Source organism: Mastomys coucha, unplaced genomic scaffold (assembly GCF_008632895.1).
Source record: "Mastomys coucha isolate ucsf_1 unplaced genomic scaffold, UCSF_Mcou_1 pScaffold13, whole genome shotgun sequence".
Lineage (NCBI taxonomy): Eukaryota > Metazoa > Chordata > Mammalia > Rodentia > Muridae > Mastomys > Mastomys coucha.
The window spans coordinates 58,222,362-58,242,711 of record NW_022196895.1 but is presented as its reverse complement, the minus strand read 5'-3'; the positions used below and the strand labels follow the sequence as shown (position 1 = coordinate 58,242,711).

At 39.3% G+C, this 20,350-nt stretch overlaps 1 protein-coding gene across 4 annotated transcripts in view; it reads right to left on the bottom strand.

Annotated features, from left to right (window-relative positions):
- Nucleotides 1-20,350, bottom strand: part of Htr4 (5-hydroxytryptamine receptor 4) — a 190,100-nt gene that overhangs the window by 67,085 nt on the left and 102,665 nt on the right. For all 4 annotated transcript variants that reach the window (XR_004117336.1, XM_031365835.1, XM_031365834.1 and 1 more), the window contains exons 5-6: nucleotides 14,695-14,848; nucleotides 5,004-5,572 (exon numbers count right to left, since the gene is read on the bottom strand). Coding sequence is in view for 3 of the 4 variants with exons in the window: in XM_031365835.1 (XP_031221695.1) it covers nucleotides 5,004-5,572; nucleotides 14,695-14,848 (723 nt within the window). In the remaining variant the exon portion in view is untranslated. The remainder of the gene's footprint in view (nucleotides 1-5,003; nucleotides 5,573-14,694; nucleotides 14,849-20,350) is intronic.

Here is a 20,350-nt window from a genome sequence, read left to right as displayed (position 1 = left end):
AGAGAGAGAGAGAGAGAGAGAGAGAGAGAGAGATTTGGGTGAGTGGGGAGTAGGGGAGGATCTGGTAGAAGTTGGGGGAGAGAAAACCATAATCAGACTACACTGTATATTGTATTAAAAATAATCTATTTCCAATTTTACCAAAAGGAAATTAAGTGTCTTAACTGAAATGATCATCGGAGAACCAGCCCTCAAGGCAGCATTTACTTTACCAACCCAAAAACCCTCTTGTGGAGGCAGTCGGACTGCTGCTTTCTTCTGAAATGCTTCCTTGGAAAAGCATCACTAGTCAAGCTCGTTCAGCTCACAGCCACAGTTTTTCCGGGATGAGGCTAACCTCGTCATCCCTGCATTCAATACATTCTGTTGAACATGGTTGTTATGTGTACATATCAGAAATTTCATTTTCCCTTTCATTAACAAGTACATCACTAGCTTATTTCAAACAACATCTCTCTGATGACCCATCAAGAAATGTCAAACCTGAGTCCTTCAAGAAGTAGAGTATGGCTGTTCCCTGCTAACTGTTATTAACCTTTAATTTCTGAGGTAGGATACTCTGTAATAGTGTTTACTCCATGCTAAGGCACAAATAGGACCTTATATCATACCTCCTCTCCAGTGGCTCAGAGGGGACAGAAATGTAAGAATCAGAGGATCGGAGTACAACCGCATCTTCTAGGCACAATAAGATTGCTGAACTCATAAACTCGCATGGTTGTAGTTACTTGCACAAGGGTTATAGTCTGTGATCAGCTTCCCAGTTTATTAACACCCACCTCTAGGTGAGGAGCCATTGAAAACTGATGGATGCTAGGAGGGGGAAGAGTTCGTTTTCTTTAAGGGTGTGGTCTCTGGTAGATCCAATGCAGTAGATGGCCCTGTGCATGTGAGTATTTGAGCAGCACAAATTGTATCTGATTATCAAGAATAAAAGGAAGATACAAAATTGGAAGGGAATGAGGGCCAACAGAAGGTTGAAGGAGGTAGGAGAAGAATGGCGTGACTGTGACCAAAACACGTAGCTTGGCATGTGGGAGATGCTGAAATAATTAACAAAATATTATATAGCATCCTTTTGTATTTTAAAATAAATATTTAAACTTTTAGTTAACTAATCATATGTAGCTAATGGATACCATGCCAGTCAGTGAGAACTTTGCTCATTTCTCTTCTTTTGTGTGAATAAAGAGAGACTCAGAAAAGTTATCTTGTAGTGAGAATTTTGATTTATTTAAAAAAAAACACATAAATATTATAAGGATATGTTTTTGTTTTAATCCCAGGTGTGGGATTGTCCACAGCAACTGACTATGATTTTCCTCATGTTCTAGAAAGGGCATGATTTTGCCAGCTGCAGATTGTTTCTGTAATTGTGTGATGAGAGGAATCTGGGGGACTTTTCCGAGGGTATATAAATGTTAGGGTCCCTAGAAGTGGAGGGGTCATTGGCTGTTGGTTGCTGTGCTTGTGGGTTGTTAAGTAGTAGTGCACAACAAAGAAGAAAAAAGAAGAAATTAGATATCCTGACAGCAAAATCAAACTTGCCCCAAGGAACTCGATGCCCTCAATCAGCAGAAAAGAGTCTAATGATAATGCCGCCCCCTTCCTGACCCCTATCTTTATTCAGGGATTGCTTTTCTTTCCTCTTTATCCCCCTTTCTCTCCTATTTAGTGTTAGGGAGTTGAAAGGGTAGAAGAAAAGGGATGGAGAAGAGTGGGAGAAGAAGAACCACAAAGTAGCAAAGAGCCAGCTACAGCATCTAAATAGTCTTTAAGAGGCAAAATCAAGACGAAAACCAGACCCCATGACTACTAAAAACTATGCTGTTTGTACAGTGTCTAGTGGTATACTTTCTAAAAAAAAATTAACTACTTTTAAAAATGAGTATTACATTTTTTAAAAGTACTAATTTTAAAAAGGTTCAATATAAGTAATCTGGGAAATGCAATTAAATGAATGTTTTAAATTAACAAAATAATAAAAAAGGATAATATTTGATACTGGTGAGATAAATAATCTTTTCACACCCATTGATAAGAATGATAATTGTTCATATAGTATTGTAGGAGGTCCGTTCATGGTAAATATATTATTAACACACATGCTAATAAAACATTTCAGCTTTGGTGCTAACGTAAATGCCAGCATATGAACCAAGAAATGTGTTCAAGAGCACATTTAGTAGTTTTCCAAAATCCCCAAAATGCATATGGGCCTGAGAGTAGAAAATAAATAAGTCAGTTACACAGGAGTGAAAGTGTCCTGTTCATACGTTCTCCAGTGGAATTACTTTCAAATACATTATTTGGAACTACGGTCCAAATACATTATTGTTAAAGAATAAAACACAAGATCCAGAAAACAGAAAAGTGTGTATGTGATCATGCCATTTATTTAAAATGAAGGAGAATGTTATGACTTCATCTAGTTTTAGGAATGTGTGTAAAGTTACTGAGAGACAGCTTCGAGATAGGGAGGCAATAAAAGCCTATTTCCTTTTTAGTTTATTTTAGTTTCATATTTGTTGAATTTGCCTACATTCACTGACATTCTAGATGTGAGATCTTTAAGGCAATGCTGAGTTTTGAACGTTACATTAAATAAGATAATTTGACCTGAAGAATGCATTTTGTTCACACAGTCATCAATAGCCTAAGTTTCTATGTGTCTCAGACATTGGCTCCTTGGTATAGAGCGGTGAACCCACCAGGTAGATTCTTACACCTGCAAGGCTTGCCCCACAGTAGACACAGTTTAGAAATAAATGTATTTTCTTTACATAAGACTACTTTGATTTCTATATGATTCTCTTCCCCACAGAACAACGCTAAGTAACCTGTTCTTCCTTATTCCGTGAAGATGTGTAAGGAGGACCACATGGAGGGTACATTCATAGCCTTCCAAACCAGTCTCTTTGCTTACACAGGTGACCAAAGGATCAGGGGAAAACAGTACAATATCAGCAAAACAGACCATCTTCAGCTGCCCCAGAGTGTCCAAATCCTTTCTGTGACAGTACCTGAGCTAGAAAGCCACCAACTTCAGAAACAGCAGATGAAGCCAAGGTGCTGCTGAAGGCAGATACTGTTTTAAGTTGCCGACAGCTCACACTTAGACAACTCCCAGCTTAAATAGCTAAAACTCCCTGTACTCATACACACACTCTGCGCACATTCTGTAGTTGGATTTTTCTTCCGGGTGGCATTCCCTCCATAATAATGAAGAGAACACTGGGCTGTCAGAGTATCCTTCGAGGCCCTTCTAACAGCTGCAGCTCCAGCACTGTGTTAGGCTCCCACTCTAAGTCTGCCCACACTGGTTAATTGGTGCTTCGGAGCACTCTCTGAGGACTCTTGTTTGTACTTCATAGCAATTTAAGCCCACTCCTCTTCTCTCAAGCATATAAATGAAAACCCCTCAGGGCTCAGCTGCTAGGACAACTTTATATTGTCATCATCAGAAAAAGACAAGTGCTCAGCCAGCTACTGAATATGACAAAACTGAGGTATTGGTAGACTCTGAGAAACGAAGACAGTCTTGCGACATCGAGTGTTCTTTATGTGAAAATAAACAATCGCATCTATTCTGTTTTTAATAAATGATAAAATTATATAGACACCCACCCAAAAAAAAAACAGAAAAGAAAAAAGAAGTGCTTAACTCAAAAGAGGAAGTATTCTTCAAAAATCCTGATGGTTCTCAGAGCAAAGAACAGTATATTGTTGATAATCTTTGCCACTGGATGAAGGTTCTGTGCCTGTAACTTTTCACAGATGAGAACAATTCAAGATCCCACCTAAAGGCTCTCTGTGTGGGGGACAGTGTATCATGACACTAAACTCCAGTGTCACTCTCACCTCCACCAGCCTGTGTAACCTTGGTAAGTACCTTAGACATGGACATTTAACTCCAGTGTCATCCCCACCTCTAACAGCCTGTGTGACTTTGGTAAGTCCCTACCACCCAAGTGCTCTCAGGTTCCCTTTTTCTTCCCTCTGCTGCTCTGTCTTCCTGGAATGGCTTCTCTAGTCTTTAGTCTTACAAATTGCAGGCCTGTGACGTCTACTCATGTGCCAAGCCACTGTCCCTCTGCCTCACATCACTACTGTAGATCCCCACACCCCACTGTATAATTTGTTGCATGGCATTTACTATTGCACGCATATTATTCAATTTATTTTAGTTTTATCATCTCATGTAGGCTTTTGGGCAATATACAATTACTACTAGTTAAACTAGTATTAGTTAAATTAGTAGTACTCTAAGCATACTACTATGTGTTAAGTTCTACAAACATGTCATCTCTTATGGTCACAAAACCAAATTAGAATGTAGTAGTGCTGTTGACATTTTTATAGTCAAAGAAAAGTAAATGCAAGAAGGATTACAAAAATGGTTAGGAGGCACTGGGAGAATCAAAATCAAGTCTCTCCTGCTTTTTAAAGACCATGCTTTTAGCTGCTACCTAAAACATTATCTGTGAATAGTCGTGGACAGCACTTACTCTCTCTAAGAGCTTACTGAACTCAAGGTCTACACTATGTGTGCCATACATATTAGCTCACTGGATGCTCACAAAAGCCCTGGCATCTACATACAGTGGTTACAATTCCATTTTTTTTAAAAAGGGCAATTAAGGCTTAGAACTGTTAGCAATCCAAGGTCATTAACCAAGGCCAAAGAGTCATAGGTATGAATGCAAGTCAATCTCCCAACAGAGCCTGAGTCCTTGCTCACTAATTGATTCCGTGGTTAGATGACAGAATGGACATGAATCTTGGGATCCTTCTGGCTGTTGGTTTAGAGTAGACTAATTGTGAAAAGGATGACCCAGGCTGACCATTAAGAGACTTGACATAACCTAGTCTGGTAGTCAACACAGGAAGTCTATGTATACTGCTGGAGAGGATTCCAGTTACTCCCCTAGAGCAAAACTGGATCCCAACCCCTGCTGAGCAACACAAACCAACCCGAGTGATTCCCCTCCCTTTGCACTCACCTTAGCACATGAGTGGATCCATTAATGGTTGTGGTTGAACAGGGGACAGTCTGGCCCAGAATGGGGGGTCTTTTGTAACGCTCATCATCACAGCAGAGGATGATGAGGAAGGCACGTCTGAAAGACTTATTCAAGAAGGCATAGAGAAAAGGGTTCAACCCCGAATTGATATAGCCAAGCCAGAGGAAAGCAGTCCACACCTTGTCGGGGACAGTGTAGTCTATGAAAGGGTCCACAATATTGGTGACAAAGAAGGGGGCCCAGCAGAAACAGAAGCAGCCCATGATAACACATAAAGTCTTGGCTGCCTTGGTCTCTGTCCGCATGCGATGTGTGCTGTGCTGGTCAGCTGGCTGGGGCCTGCTTTCAGAGGTGGCTCCTGCCCGTTGTAACATCTGGATCTGTTGGGCATGCTCTTTAGCAGTGACGTAGATACGGTAATAGGCCAGCACCATGAGGAGAAATGGGATGTAGAAGGCCACCACAGAGCAGGTGATGGCGTAGGGCTTGTTGACCATGAAGACACAACATGTGGAGTTAGAGTTGTGGTTGATTTTCCTTTTCTCTATCTGAGAATGGGAGGGAGAGAGAAAATGAGGGTGGGAAGGCGAACAGGGGAGGAAACAATAAAAAAAATCAGCAAAAGTGAAGAAAACATAGGAAAAAAAATAATGAGAAAAGAAGAGAAAGAAAGAAGATAAAGGATCGGAGAAAGGGTGAAAGAAGAGAAACAGAAAAAAAATTAATGTTTATCATTAAATGTTTATGTTTCTTACCAGTCTATAGCACATAGGACTTACATGGTAGAAAAAGAACATGTCTAGGAGTTTATCTGAGTGAGGTCTCAAAGGATGTAGTCAGAATTCGTTCTCAGTCCCGTCTACCCAGTCTTTCTCCATTGTCTGATTGTACATAACATACAAGTATCCCCTAATAGGATGTCTTAGATCAATGCCATCAAATATGTTTAAGATCTGTGCAGATTCTGACTTCCATCTAAATCAATATGCATCAAAATCAGGGCTTATTCATTTTAGATACTTTTAAAAATAATAAGTTTGTTCATGTTTGAAAACTTCACCCTATATCATTCTAATCTCAGATTAGAATTTGGGGGATGCTGGACTCTTCCCACATTTGTTTCTTTGCTTACTGAATGGACTGATGAAGGTTTTTCCCACGTAGAAAGTACAGTATCCAAGGCACTGATATTGAGAAATGAACAAGAGAGAATGAAAGAGCATGAAAGAAAGAAAAGGTGGATGTTTCACAATCATGGAAGATGAAACACTGTAGCTGTCCAATTGCCCATAGTTTTACCTAACAAGGTTTTAGTTCCTGTGGGCAACCAGTTCAAACATTGTAGAAATGAGCAATCCCTACGTTTTAAATTGCATGCCATATTGAGTAATATTAAGTAGTTCTACACCACCCTCCTCTGTCTCATGTAGGAAAGGAGTCACCCTCTATCCAGCACATCTGCATTATATATGTCATACAATCGTTTTTTACCTTGTAGCCTCCTCGGGCATCAGAATGACGATTGAAGTACTTGTATTCAAGACTGCCTTATTTTACTTAACAGTGGCCCAAAGCACAAGCCTAGTGAAATTTTATGGAAGCATGGAGATGTAATTGTTGTACTGTATGTAATGCAATTAATGCTATTGATCTTTTCAGTGCCTAACTTACAGATTGAATTCTACCATGCATATGTATAGGGAAATATTGTATGTATATAGAGCATATATGTAGCAGTTTCAGGAATCCCGAGGGGTCCTCACTGTTCCACCTAGTTGAGGAGCATCCCTCTTTCTTACTTTCTGCTGAATCCACTCTATTAGCTCTTGTCCTAGTCATTCCATTCAAACTGCCATGGTCAAAGTCACCAAAGATTTCCACAAATCTAATGCTTATTTTAAATAAGCGATTTAATGTATTGATATCTTTAAGCCTCCAAGCTTTCCTTACAGATACATATTTTGTTGAAATAAAATACAGTGTCTCAAATATTAATTGTACATGAATGAGTTTTCTAAAGTAAAAAATACTTATGCAGTCATTATACAAATCAAAGTATAGAATATTAGTGTCATCCCTAATGTCTTCCAAATGCCTTTATCAGTCATAACCATATATTTTTGTTGATGTAGTCATGTGGTTCCCAATGGGCTGCATCAATTAATATTTCTGCCACTTGGCTAGGAGCGTTCCAGGTATTCCACATCTGCATTAGCACTTGATATTGTCTATACATAGTTGTACCTCATTGTGGGCTTCTTTAAGGTTTATTGAAAATGCTTCCCTTTCCCTTGATATTATTTCTCTCTCTCCCCCTTCCTCTTTCCTCCTCTCTACCACTCTGTGGGTATACCCATGCTAGTTCTTTGAGATTTTTATAGATTATATTTTGATAACATTAACCCTTCCTTCCCTAAGTCTTTCCAGATACCCCTATTCTTCCTCTTTCACCCAAGTGTGTCCTTTAACTTTCTGACAAGGCCAATTTGTATTTCCCAAACATACTGGGATTGTGGTCTTCCCTTGGAGCATAGCAGCCTTATCAGGAGCTACACTCTTAGAGAACATTGATCCTTCCTCTCCCAGAAGCTAATAATTGCCAGTACCTTCAGTGCCAGGAGTGAGACTTCATGCCTCACTCCCCATTCAGTGCTGGGATTTGGTCTCGCTTGTGTTTTCACAGATCTTGTGCATGCTTTCACGACCATTGAGGATTCATATGTGCAACTGCCCTGATGTATTCAAAAGACACTATTTTGTTGTAATCATCCAACTGTTCTCTATACAATGATCCCTGAGTTTGGAGGGGGAAGTGTGATACATTTATTATTGTGTTTTACTTAGAGTTGAATATTTTATAGTCTATTATTTTCTACATCTTGGCTAGTTGTGGGTAACTTTGTTGATCATGGTCTACTGCAAACAGAAGCATCTCTGATAAAGGTTGAGAGATGCCTTAATCTATTGGGATAATGTCATTAGGAGATAGGTCAATATTATATCCATTTAGCAGAAGAATAGTAGTGGACTCTTGTACAGTGTCTATGATCTGTTTAGCCACAGACTCTTGGCCTGATAATTGCGGCAGGTGTGAGTTTTATCTTTTGAATGGGGCCATGAGTTCAGTCAGAAAATGCCATAAGATGCATGACACTATTGGACCAAGTGCTATTATGTCTTCCTACACTCCTATAGCTCACAGAAGTCCCAGCTGAGGATTCATTTTCTCCTCTGCTAGCATGTAGGATATCTTCCAGCACTATGAGAGCTAGCCAGTAGAGATGAAAGTCAGTACCAGCTAAATTTCTCTATGTTCTGTGACTCAAGTATGTGGTGTCTTCAGCAACAGTGTCTGACTGTCAAGTTCTGGAGGGTAATCAGAATATTGGAAATAGCCTGAGTCTTGTGAGTATCCCAAGGAAAGCCACTCGCCGACAAGTCAATCCTAAACAGTGTCTTGGGCATCCTTGTCCATGTGATTTGAATGCATTCATTTCATGGGGAAGGAGGGATGAGTTTCCGCTTCTGTTCCTGATTGGTGTTCTGGCTCCTCCTCTGAGACTAGATTAGACCCAGCTTCTGTCAGCCCACATTCTCACAATTGTGTCTTTGAATTTATTCCATGTCAGTGTCCTTAAGCTTAGTGCACCCTGTTCTCTGTACTCTTGTTTCATGTTTACCTTACCTCACCTGACTAACTGGAATTTTGAATCAAATTCAATAAACTAAAATAAAGTCTAAATTAATCTGGGCTGCTCACACTAAGAATATGGTTTTACTACACATTTCTAGATGTCTAGATGTCAAATAATGAGTTTCCCATTTGTCTTGGGAAGTCATTATTTAGGTAATTTCCCCTTAATAAATATTGATATAGGTCTTCTTTGTTTTTATTAGTTCTATATTCTGGATATGTCTACTGTCAAATCTATATATTGCAAATTCCTGGTTTGTTTGTTTGTTTACTGCTTTCTTGCTAGTGTCATCTGAGTGCAGTTTTAATTTCCAGATCCTATGGTTTCAGTTAGTAACATTGTAGCCCATTAAGACATCTTTACCCCCTCATGATAAAAATATTCTCCTATCTACCACTTAGTGACATTTCCTCATATCTTGAAACATCTTTGTTGTGTTAATTTTTACATGGTGAATTCTTCAGTCCAGTTGGGATTAGTTGTTATGCAAGATGTGGTTTTTGTGATGGTTTCTTTTGCTGTGACAAAACACCATGACCAAAGCAACTTGGGAGGAAAGTATTTATTTCATTTTAAACCTATCAGGTCAAACTCTATTACCAAAGTATTCTTGGATGCATGCTCTTCCACTGGAACATGTTAGGAGTTACACTCTCAGAGATTCTGACCTTTCCTTTCCCAGCAGCTAACAATGGCCAATCATTCTAAGGCTAGGGGTGGGACTGTGGGTCCACATTCCCACTCCATGCTGGGATTTGCTCTAGACTGGGCTTGCACAGGACTTTTACTGTGTAGTTTAAATTGGCTTGATCTCAAAACTTTCCTGGCCCTGTTTCTGAAGTGCTATGGCCATAGGGATGAACTACAATGCCTGACTCTGGTTTTTGAATCTAGTATATTTTATTCACCCTTAGAGTCATGGTTAGGATACTTATTACCACATCCAGAAATAGCATTCTCTATCCTCACTTACAATGTATTTTCAAATTGGCTTTGTAGAATTGTCCCTCTTCTTTTTTGTTCCTTCTTAGCTGTACCTTCCAACCCTCCATTATTGGCTTTTCACTTCTGAGACATCTTCTCTTAGGTAACTTCATTCCATAGATGGTTACATCTACTTGTATGGGTTTAAATAGCATCTAGCTCTAAGAGTGACTTACCTTCGAGTTCATTTCTGACAGAGAGTTCCCATAAATATTAAGATTTGATATTAAGCTGATTTCTTGACTGCTGCGCTCAACCATGTAGAAGGTTTTTTTTTTAACACAGATTGTGTTTTCTGTAGCCCCCAAATATTCTACCGATAGCAATCTGGAATTCCCAGCTGAAGTCATTAGTCATTCACTAGATTTTGCCAGTTATGCTGACCAAAATCTTGGGTGTCTAATGAATTCTCTTTCACATTTCTCTTCTAACCACACAGAAGATCCTTTTTATATTAAGAATACACCTGTTCTGGATCACAGTCTCCATTGCTGTCACTGAAGCTAGAGTCCCATTGTTGTCTCTTATCCATGACATCACAGTAGCGGACTCCCTTTATGTTTGCTTTTTAACAGAAAAAAAATGAGAATTCTTCCACAATCATATAAATCTTACTGCTAATAAGCTCAGACCCTATAGTAAACTCCATGACACTCCAAGTTAGACTTTAGGCTTTAAATGTCCCACAGACCAATGCATTGTCTCCCTCATCTATTCTATTGTATTTTGTTATTTCTTAAGCTCCTCTCCTGAATTCTTACCTCCTCATTAACTCTGTAACAGCCTGTCAGGCACATCTTGCCTCCAGAGCTTTAGATCACCTATTTTCTGCCTGCTGTATGCTTCTGCAAGATACCTACAAGTATATTTCCCCTGTCTCCTTAAAGTCTTTATTCAAATGTCACCTCCTCAATAGAGCCCACTCTAACTCCCTATTTAGAATTTCAATCTGCTAACAACCCACCTTTTAAAGATTTAATATTTGAAAATTGTGCGTGTGGGTGTGTGCACCCACATGTGGGCATATTCACGTGTAAGCAGGTTGCCAAGGAGGCCAGAGGTGTTGGGTTTCCTGGAGTTGGAGTTCCAGGCAGTTGTGAGCCACCTGGTGTGGATGCTGCACATATTCGTATTTAATATGCCATCTCTTCAGTCCCACACTGAAGTAAAATATAGACATTATCACCTAGCATTCTAGATGTCTGCTTATTTCTAGTGTATCATGTGTTGCTTGCATCTCACTGGTTGGATATAAAGTTACAAGAATTTGGACCATTAACATCTCTGTTTAGTAATGCAGACATAGCACCTAGAAATGCAGGTACCCAATAAACATGAAGTGAAAGAAGATCTGAACTCTCACAACTTCTTGCCACTTTAGGTCACTGCCATCCTACTCTGTTACCATCATGAATTAGCAGGACCACTTCAGTCTCTTCCCAGTGCTTTCCTGATTTCCTCTCACCCTATAGTCATTTTCTGCAGACTAGCTATAATATTTCTTTGGAAATGCAAAGAGGTCATGCCACTGAACCCTCTTTTGTCCTGAACCCTCCAATTTCAAAGTAAAATTTAAAATAAGCCCTCTATTGTTCAAAGTAAAAAAAAAAAAAACCAACCAACAAAACAAATAAAAGAATCTAGTTCAAGACCAGTTCTCCAACCTCTGCTCTTGACATTCTTAGAATCAACAAAGCATGATCCCAACTGAAGGCCTCTGCATTGGCTGCTACCTTGATTCCTAACTTCTCTATGAGCATTTGCTTGCACAGGGCTTGTTCTGTCTCATCCTGCAGGACTGTGCTCTAGTCATAGTTTCTCAAGTGAGGTAAATTCTCATATAAAGTAGAGACATCTTGTCATCACTTTGAATCTTTTTACTTAGTTTGAAGTGAAAGTCAACACCTAAAATATAGTGTGATATCTCTCAGTAGATTATAAGAGCCACAATCGTGGAAATGTTGAAATCGATTTAGAAGTCAACAAAATGTGATAGGCTTTCAGTTAATATTTCTTGAATGGTTAAATGAACAACTAGGGCAACTCTTAAACCCATAGACTTTGAAGTCAAGATTTTCTTTATAAAATGGATGTTAAGCATGGTAGTACTGTATGGATCAAATGGCATTAAGTCATGAAGAATTGAGTATATTGACTAAAGTGCTTAGCCAATTACCAAGAAGAACGAGGAGACATTATTCACAATGTTAAATCCCCTTCAGTGGTTTGGCACAGTGTCCATTAGCAAGATTTGAAGATGAAGCAGAACAACTCTAGTGCTTTCAGCTAAGCAAAGGACGTCCCTGAATGTGGTTCACCGAAATACTGATTAACATAGGGCTTGATGCATAGCATATATGAACCATCGGTTAACCATTATTATTACTATTATTTGGATATTAGTGTTTGTTGCAAACTGGCATTTCATTTCCCTTCCAGATTAAAAAAAAAAAATCTATCAAACAGAAAGAAATGGTTTGGGATTCAAGAAATTATCTGCAGCTTCTTCCAGACCAGAGCCCCGACCTCTCTAATTCCTGCCAATAGGATTTTTTTAGAAGCTCAAGAACTCTTGCTCAGAAATGTCCTGGCCATGGGACTCATTTGAATGTGAAATTAAAATTTTTAGGTGTGCAGAAAAGAAGGAGAATTCTCTCTTTTCTGGTCCATTTGGGTCAGAACTCATTCTCCACTCTCAATCTCTTCTTTCTGTTCCCGTCTCCACATCTAGCAAGATCTTAGGACTGGTGTTAAGTGACTGCATGCCATCTTCCTTTAGAAATGTATAGCCCCGACAATGAATCTGAACTACAGTTTTAATGATCATTACAATTTGGAATGCCAGAATGGATGATTTTGACAGTAAGATGGTTATGTGTCAGTGTAACCAAGACATTGGTATCCAGATATTTGGTAAAACCCAATTCTGAATATGACAATATTTGGAGTTGAGATTAAGCTCTGCACAGATTGTATAAATCCATTTTCTCCAATTCAGTACTGCATCTAACCCTATTAAAGGCCTGAATAGAACAAGATAACCAAATAAGAGGGAATTTCTGTATTGACTTAATGACGGTCGTCAGTTTTTTCCCCTATATTTGGACTTGAACTGAAATATTGCCTTTCTTGAGTTTCTAGTTTGCTGAGAATTGTCAACCTTCACAACAATGTGGACCAGTTACAATATGTTTATATGTTTATCTCTGTTTCTCTTTTTCTTTCGCTAACTATATAGGTAGATAGATGAACAGATACATGACAAGGAAAAGATAGATATATAAATAGATAGATAATAGATGATAGATAGATAGATAGATAGATAGATAGATAGATAGATAGATAGATAGACAGACAGATAGATGGATAGACAGATAGATGAACATATGCACACAAACACCCTATTGGTTCTATGTCTCTGGAAAACAATACCCAGAATTTGGACAGTGCATGGCATATGTGGCATGTGTTCCCTTAGACTCACATTAAACATCATTTTTTCACTCAGCACCAACTTCTCTTCTTAATACAGTCTCTCAGGAAGTTGGACATTGCAGAGCTGGGCTCACAGCTTACTTCCTGACTTCAAGCCCAGGATTTTCCTCATTCACTGGTAGAGTGCATTCACCTGCTATGTCTTTCCCTGGGCACTGTAAACCTTATAGACTCTCAATATGAAATAGGATGAAGGCTTCTCAGGACATATGATATGCCTCAAGTTCTGGGAACTGATTTATAAATATCAATAAATATTTAACAAATATAAACATATATAAAAATAAATTAAATAAAACTCCTTTTTACAGGAAAACAATGTGTCATGGGGAATGCAAATTAACCTGCTCATCATCTTTAAAAATGGTCATAATTATACTCTTCCCAAAAGTATCCTTTTGGGATTACATATAAAGTACTTACAATCCTGTCTGATTTACAGTAATATCAAAAAAAAAATTGAAACACTGGCTAAGGAGCCTTTACTCCACATTATTTTCATAAGAGAAAATGTTGTGATTTTACAGGAGATTAGATTCAACTCTAAAACACCAAAGGAAAAAAAGCAGGGATTTATAGCCAAGGAGGTGACTCATGAGGATCAGTGAGCAGAAAATTATTAAGAGTAAATGGGAAGAGAAAGTGGGAAAGTCAACTTAGCGGGATTCTTGTTGAAGACAAGCCAGGGCAATCAGACATAACCTGGGTGAAGGATGAAGTGCCTGGTCCTGAGGCACTCAGGAGAAACCAACTCATCAGCATCCTTGCTGAAACTGAGCAGTTTGAAGTTGGATACTGTGTTGGTTAGAGGGAGTTGTCAACTTGACAGAATCGGAATCACCTGCGAGAAGTGCCACTGGGTGTAGCTGGGGAGGACTATCTTCTATCTGGTAATTGGTGTGGGATGATCCCTCTTAGTTGTGGGTAGGATGGTTCCCTAGGCAGGGGGTTCTGGAATGTCGAAGCCAAAACAAACAAACCCATAACAAAAACCAAACAAATAAAACCCAAAGCTGAGCAGTTCCGGTGTTCTCCTCTGACTGTGGACACTAAGGGACTCACTGCTGCCGGTTCATGCTGTCTTGACATCTCTGCCATGACGGACATCTTAAACTGTGAGCTAAAACAAGCCACTTCTCCCTTAAGTTGTTTCTGTCAGGGTATTTTATCATTGTACAGGAAAAGAAACTAAGACACACATGGAAATGTAAACTTTGAGGCTTAGGGTTTCATGTGATCTAAATACATTGCACTTACATATGAAATTCTCAAATAATAAATAAATAAACTTTTAAAGACACAAGTTCTCATTGGGGAGATAATTCAGAGGATTTTGACTAACATGTGACCAAGGTGTCAGTAGGCATTTAAACATGTCACTCAGACAACTATTTTAGTATCTATTAAAATAGCTACCTAGCTTAGAGTGTTTGCTTATCTAAAATGCCTAGGAAAACTGAGTGGACAATAATCCCATGATTTGTATACATACTTACCACATCAACTATGCCGATGTTGTTCCAGCCTTGCATTATGGGGAGAAAAGATATAAACATGGGAATGACCCAGCAGCCTCCCAACATTAATGCGATGCGTAGAGGGGTCATCTTGTTTCTATAAACCAAAGGTTGGCAGCAGATGGCATAGTACCTGGAGAGACAATTAAGGGTGGGCCACAAGCAGGGGGAAATGAGAAGGAGAGGGGAAAGATCATAGTGGAGGAGGGAGAGAAGGAAGAAAGAGGAGTAAAAAGAGATGTAAAGAAGGGGAAATATTGAGAAAAGGAGAATTAGAAGAGGGGGTAAAGAGTAAAACAAGAAAACAAAATTGGGAATAAATGGGAAAGTAGGAAGAAAATGAAAATGAAGGGAATAAGGGCAGAGAACAAAGAGAAGGGTAAAGCCAATTATACAATAAAAACATTAACACATAGTCAAAACGTTTGCTACTATATAAAATATGTTTATATTGCATCTGAAGGTCATTGCCTCGAATGGGCTCCACTTCCCTCTTCATCTCCCAAAGTCTTAAGCAGCCTAAGAAGCGGGAAGCTCTACTCTGCCTCGGACACAGTTCCACTTTGTGGGAATCGATTAGTTCTTCGAGCTCTCCAGACCCCTATACAGAGGTACCTTTAGCATCTGTGTCTATAATTTGAAGTATCACAGATCTGTTCTCTTCTTCTTGAGGGCTGTGCTAAGTAAGATGCTGTACCTCTGTGCTCCTTAAATTGTTGTCCAGGCTTATCCTTTCTCCTCTCTTCTCCCTCAGTAGACTTATCTGAGAAGAGTGTGTAGCTTCTGAGGGTCTCCTGAACCACAGCTGGCTGGATAGCCACCTGGAGCATACATTTCCACCAGGGTCAACATTACCTCTGGGAAGTACCACTTATTTCCCTGTTAGAGGTGCATGCACTTCCTGACTTCCCTATGTTAGCATGGGATCCAGTGATGCTCCAGCTAAAACGTAGCAAGTAGAAGTCACATACATTGTTTCTGACAGTGACCACTTAATTGTTTTTCCTAAAGCTAAGAATATAAAATTGCAGGCTGGAGAGATGGCTCAGCTGTTAAGAGCACTGACTGCTCTTCCCAAAGTTCCTGAGTTCAATTCCCAGCAACCACATGGTGGCTCACAACCATCTATAATGGGATCCGATGCCTTCTTCTGGTGTGTCTGAAGACAGCAACAGTGTACTCATATACATTAAATGAATAAATAAAATCTAAGAAGAAAAAGAATATAAAATTGTGAACATTTCACTCTTAGTTATTGCCAACTTGTTGAAAGTACTGTCCCCTTATTTGCTGTGATATGAGCCTTTCTTGGAACTCACTGTTCACCCTCTTATCTTCTGCCTAAAGTATTAAATATCTTGTTCCTCCACAAATGGCCTCAGCTCCAACTGCCATACTTGATCCTGCATGTTATTCCAGCCTATCCAAATGTTCTCTGCCTCGATTGGCATTTCTCTAGACTAGTATACATTGCTGATTCAGAGACACACATGGAAGTATTAAATTCCCTTAAAATGTAATGCTGAGAGTGAAACTATAGATCTAACACACATTTTTTCAAACCCTTACACAACTTGTAGTTGTATACACAACAGTCAGTATCCTGGGGAATGGGTAACTCAAGTTCAGATGTTGGACAGATCCTTTGTCAGGGGCTAGGGCGGGAGTCAGGGATGGCCACTGTACAGACAGTTATGGACATTTGAGCTTACATAAATATAGATTATTAAGGAAGATAGAAAAAATTCTTCCTTATCTTTAAAATGTTAGTAATAGTAAAGACAGGGAGATTATTTTATTTAATTTTAAACTAGGCTGGTGAAATCCTGAGTCCTAAGTTAGTTTATATATAGTGAAAACATGTGATTGTGCCCAGATTCATATTTGACTTAAATTTTGTCTTTATTCTACAATAAACATAACAATATTTTTAGCTGGTAGCATGGGACAAAAAAAAATGAGGGTTTTTTCTTTTTGTTTTTGTTTGTTTTGTATTTAAAGACATGTTTTTTTTTTTTTTCTGTGTAGCCTTGGAATTCACTCTGTAGACCAAACTGGCCTTGAACTAAGACCTCTGCCTCTACCTCCTGAGTGCTGGGATTAAAGATGTATGCCATCACTGCCCGGAAAAATATGAGATTCTTAGCTAAAACTTACAACATTGACATAAATACTGAAAACTCTTTTTGAGGATTTTGGTCCCCTCAAGGCAGAACTCTCAAAAATCCACCTTATATATTTTGAGTATCTTTCCTCATGTCATAAAATCTTCTCTTTCAAGCAAAAAAAAAAAAAGTCTAGAAAAGTTGTGTGTATGTTTGTGTATTGTTTTGTTTTAGGAAACTGCCCTATTGTGATCTTCCTCTAAAATATGCATGGTAGCATCATTAGTGAGAAGTTGCTGGTCAAATTTGCAAATGCTATGAGTTCACCTCACATACACTGACTGAGTTAATTATAACAATTACCACTGATTTCCTTACCAAAGGCTGTACTTACAAAATATTATACAACACTCGTAACGTGTGTGTGTGTGTGTGTGTGTGTGTGTGCGTGTTTGTGTAGGCATGTCTGTGTTTATATCTGTGCAGAGGAGGCCAGAGGTTAATCTTGATTACCATTTACCTGTTTTTTTTTTATTTTGTTTGTTTTTATTTTTGTTTTTTGAAAAAGAGTCTTTTATGGCAAAGGAGCTCAGCAAATATTCTCAGCTGGCTGGCTGGCAAGCCCCAGAGGCCTGCCTGTTTCTACTCACCCCCACCCAACACCAACCTTAAGATTGCAGGTGTATGTCACCATGCCCAGCTTTTCCACATGAGTTTGGAAGCTTGGACCTAAGTCCTGTGTAAACACAACATGTAACTTTAGTGACTGGAATATCTTCCCAACTCCCATCTCTAAGGCTCGGGGAACACAGGGGAGAAAACACCAGAAAGATTGTAAGAGTCAGAGGATCGGGACATCTGTCTCAAGATAGTCTCATCTCAAAAACTGAAGACACAAAATGGAAGGAGGCAGGAAAAGAAGGAGTGGTGTAATTCTTCTAGAAGAGTCTATTAATGTAGAAGAGGTCACAAAATGTGAAAATGCCCATCCAGGTCAATCCCACAGCATGCCCTTCTAACAGAGAGAATTACAACCCAGAAAGACAAGGGTTGCTGATTCTCAGGCTAAATGAATTCTGTTTGAGCAAACAGAATTGTGGTTTATCTCAGGAGCAAACTACTACATAAGTTCTGTTCTCTAGCCATTCCTAGGACATTTTCTAGTTAGCCCAAAAATACTTTTACAAAGTGATTAGGAATAAATGTCCTAATGGCAAATTAGGTTCCTGATGACCAGGATGAACTAGAATGTAGCATAGGAGTTTACTAAGTAAGTTCTTACGAGAACATTACAAAGTTTGCTCACAAAACTCCATAAAAGTCCCCTTTGGTAGACAACTTGCAGCTTTTCCAACCACAGCCACATGCAAATGAGGGATATAATTGCTTTTAAATGTCTCCAGGGACACAATTTACTTTGACAAGTCTTAGAAGACAGCAGTATATTTTAAGCCCCAGGCTAATGTCTTCACGACTCCTGCAATTAAGGAAAATTCTACCTTCCTATTCCCTGCTTGCTAACCATAGGTAAAGGAGCAGCACCCAGACCAACCAGAAATCCTGGAATTTCACAATGAGCAGAGGCCTTAGCGGTCAACCTCATGTCTCCTCACAGTTGGGCACCAACTTCCTTTACCTTACTCATATGCCCTCTAGTCTTAGAGCTAGCTATTGATCCTCTTCTAGACAGTTTCTTCACGTTGTAAAGTGGGATAATGATTGATGCTAGGCCATCCACTGGCTGTGAGAATGGATGAGATAATATGTTGAAAACATAGGAAGTTCCTGTCACATACACCTATGTACTAAGCTATTTACCAAATCATGTGAAAATACTTGGATCAGCATCTCTCCTAGTACCTAGAGAGTCCAAGACACCAACCATTAAATAAGCTGTTCCATCTAGGTAAATGGCTGTGAATGGTGGAGTTCATTGCATTTAAGATGTGATATATACTGTTGCTTACAAGTTCTGGGGTCAATGTTCCATACTCACACCTAGTCACAATAGGATACACAGAGATGCCATCTATATCAATACCTAATCTATACCTGTGTGTGTGTGTGTGTGTGTGTGTGTGTGTGTAGCTGGGCAGTAAAGTAGCCCTTCCTCCATGCAGTGGTGTAACCATATTTTAGGTCAGATCTATGCATGTGTCCTTTTCTCCAGATCAAACATGGGCTTCCCACTTCTGCACATTGCATCATTGCTGTTTCCATGGTGTTTCTCTAACTGCATTGTAATTGCTGCTATCTTTTATAATACTTCAGTTATCTATAGCATATGCCACACACTAATTGAAGCACACTTTGTGGCAAGAAGCAGGTCCTATTTTCTATCCAATGTCTGTAACTACAAGGCAATACTTGGAATCCTTTGATGTAGCAAGTAGAATCGATTATTAAGGTAGGATGGCCATTTCCACTTTTAACTTGTTGGGTTCGAGAGAGGCAGACACTGTTCCTAACAGACAGACAGAGGACCTTGCGCCCAGAAGTAAACTGAGAGAACAAAAACAAAGGTTCAAGGGAGCCACCAGATTAAACGAATCCTTCAAATGAAAGAGAGGAGCCACACAAGGCTGAGAAATCTTTTAACTCTCCAACAACAAATGGCTATCAGGCTGAAGAGTCAAGGCCTGGGACGTCATCTACAGAAGCCACTAGGACTTTGGATTTGGAAAATTTCCAAGGCAAATAATAAGGTTAAAATAATTTAGATGAATTAGGTATGTGGTACATGTTTATATAATACAATACACACACACACACACATACACACACACACACACACACACACACACACACACACACTTCATTTATGTCGCTCAATTCCCTTAGGAAGCTTCTGTCATTTATATAATTCTACAAATTAGGTAAACTTCAGAAAATTCAGGTAGCTTTTCCAAGATGATGAAACTCATATTTGTTCAAGCTGGGATGTAGCTAAGCCCCACTCTTAAGCCAAGTTCATCAAAAGAATAGAAATAACAGCAAAAGTATAATAAAAACCAAGGCACACCTCAGAGCAGCCTATGTTCAGGGAAACATGTACGGAACAGCTACTTTGTCTGCAGCAAGAGCACAAAGTTGACGAGACCAAACTGGTTCTTTTGGTATTCATAATTAGGGAGAACCCGGCAAAAATATAGACCAAGACGAGCTGCCATGCTTACAGGTAATGAGAGGTTCATGCAAATGCAAAGCATATACAATGAAAATTGAAGGCTAAAGTGCATTTAGTTCATAATTAATGTGTCAGGGCTTAGTTTCAGTCTTAACCCTGAAAACCCTCCCCACCATGGGGAGTGGCACACCCCAACAGCTTTTGGGATTTACTCTTTTTTATTTTTCTTTTCCATTACTTTATTAATTTATTCACTTCACATCCTGATCACTGCCCCAGCTTCTCCAAATGCTCCCCTCACACAGTTCTTTCCACCATTTCCTGTCCCCTTCTCCTGTGAGAGGGTGGAGCCCCGCCCCCGGGCTCCCCCCATCGTGGCACATCAAGTTTCTGTTGGGACAAG